The 1,166-nt window shown below is 48.5% G+C and overlaps 1 protein-coding gene across 3 annotated transcripts in view; it reads left to right on the plus strand.

Annotated features, from left to right (window-relative positions):
* The window catches only part of ABCA5 (ATP binding cassette subfamily A member 5), a 32,105-nt gene that overhangs the window by 24,027 nt on the left and 6,912 nt on the right, over positions 1 to 1,166 (plus strand). For all 3 annotated transcript variants that reach the window (XM_032128645.1, XM_032128644.1, XM_032128646.1), the window contains 2 exons: positions 166 to 303; positions 1,061 to 1,150. In XM_032128645.1, the coding sequence (XP_031984536.1) occupies positions 166 to 303; positions 1,061 to 1,150 (228 nt within the window). The remainder of the gene's footprint in view (positions 1 to 165; positions 304 to 1,060; positions 1,151 to 1,166) is intronic.

Consider the following 1,166-nt stretch of genomic DNA (forward strand, 5'->3'; position numbering starts at 1 on the left):
TGTCCCTAATGCACAGGAAATGGGAAACATTTACCAGTGTCTCCCTCTCTGCAATACCCTGAGTGATAAAAGCTTTATTTAAAGTGCTTTAAATTAGATAACTTATGCTCAGAGAGTCTGAAGTGGATGAAAATGGACTTTTTTTTCCCCTTTTCTTTGGTACAGACAGCCTTGCTCTGCACAGTTGTCGCTGAAGTTGCCTTTTTCCTGGACCTTTACCTGGTCACCACCGTCCTGCATTATGTCTTCTCCATCTTCATTCCTATTTATCCCCTTATTGGCTGCCTGATTTGTTTTATAAAGGTAAGGGGACTCCAGGGATCCTTTCCAGAACCCTTGGAGACAGCTGGGATTGGGTGGATGTCATTAGTGTGTCCTCTGCAGCCATTTAACATGTGGAGAATAACAACTGCTTGGGGGAAAATCACCTTTTTCCTATTAAGCAAAGTGGTTTGGGTTTAAAATGAGGAAAGCAGAAAGTTTTCCATGAAATTTCCTTTCACAAAGTGGATGGAGCCAACAGGAAAGATGGAGAGGGACTTTGAACAAGGGCATGGAGTGACAGGACAAGGGGGAATGGCTTCAAGCTGACAGAGAGCAGGGTTGGATGGGATATTGGGAAGAAATTCCTCCCTGTGAGGGTGGGCAGGCCCTGGCACAGGGTGCCCAGAGCAGCTGTGGCTGCCCGTGGATCCCTGGCAGTGTCCAAGGCCAGGTTGGATGGGGATTGGAGCAACAGGGGGTGGGATGAGATGGGCTTTGAGGTCTCTTCCAACCCAAAGCATTCCATGATTCTGTGATATTCCAAGGAAAACCACGTGTTCCTCAGTGAGCAAGCCCAGTGATAGGACATGGGTTAATTGGGAGTGGGTGGCTTGAAAGCAGGAGCAGCCCCAGGGTTTGGATGGAGTTGTTTGATTTTTTTTTTGGAGAGTCTCTGCAGAGCTCAGGAGGTGCTTGAGCACCACAGCCTGAACGACAGAGATTAAAGCACAGTGTCAAATTCAGAGTCTCTGGTGGGTGATTATTCACCTGAACATGTTTTTCCCTGAATTCCCAGGTCTCGTGGAAAGGCAAGAATGAGAGTGGAGGATACTCCCACCCCTGGGACCACGACCCCTGGGACCGGCTGCTGGTGGCAGTTCTGGCTGTGAGCATGGTTTGCT

Source organism: Corvus moneduloides, chromosome 19, assembly GCF_009650955.1.
Source record: "Corvus moneduloides isolate bCorMon1 chromosome 19, bCorMon1.pri, whole genome shotgun sequence".
In the NCBI taxonomy this organism is placed as follows: domain Eukaryota; kingdom Metazoa; phylum Chordata; class Aves; order Passeriformes; family Corvidae; genus Corvus; species Corvus moneduloides.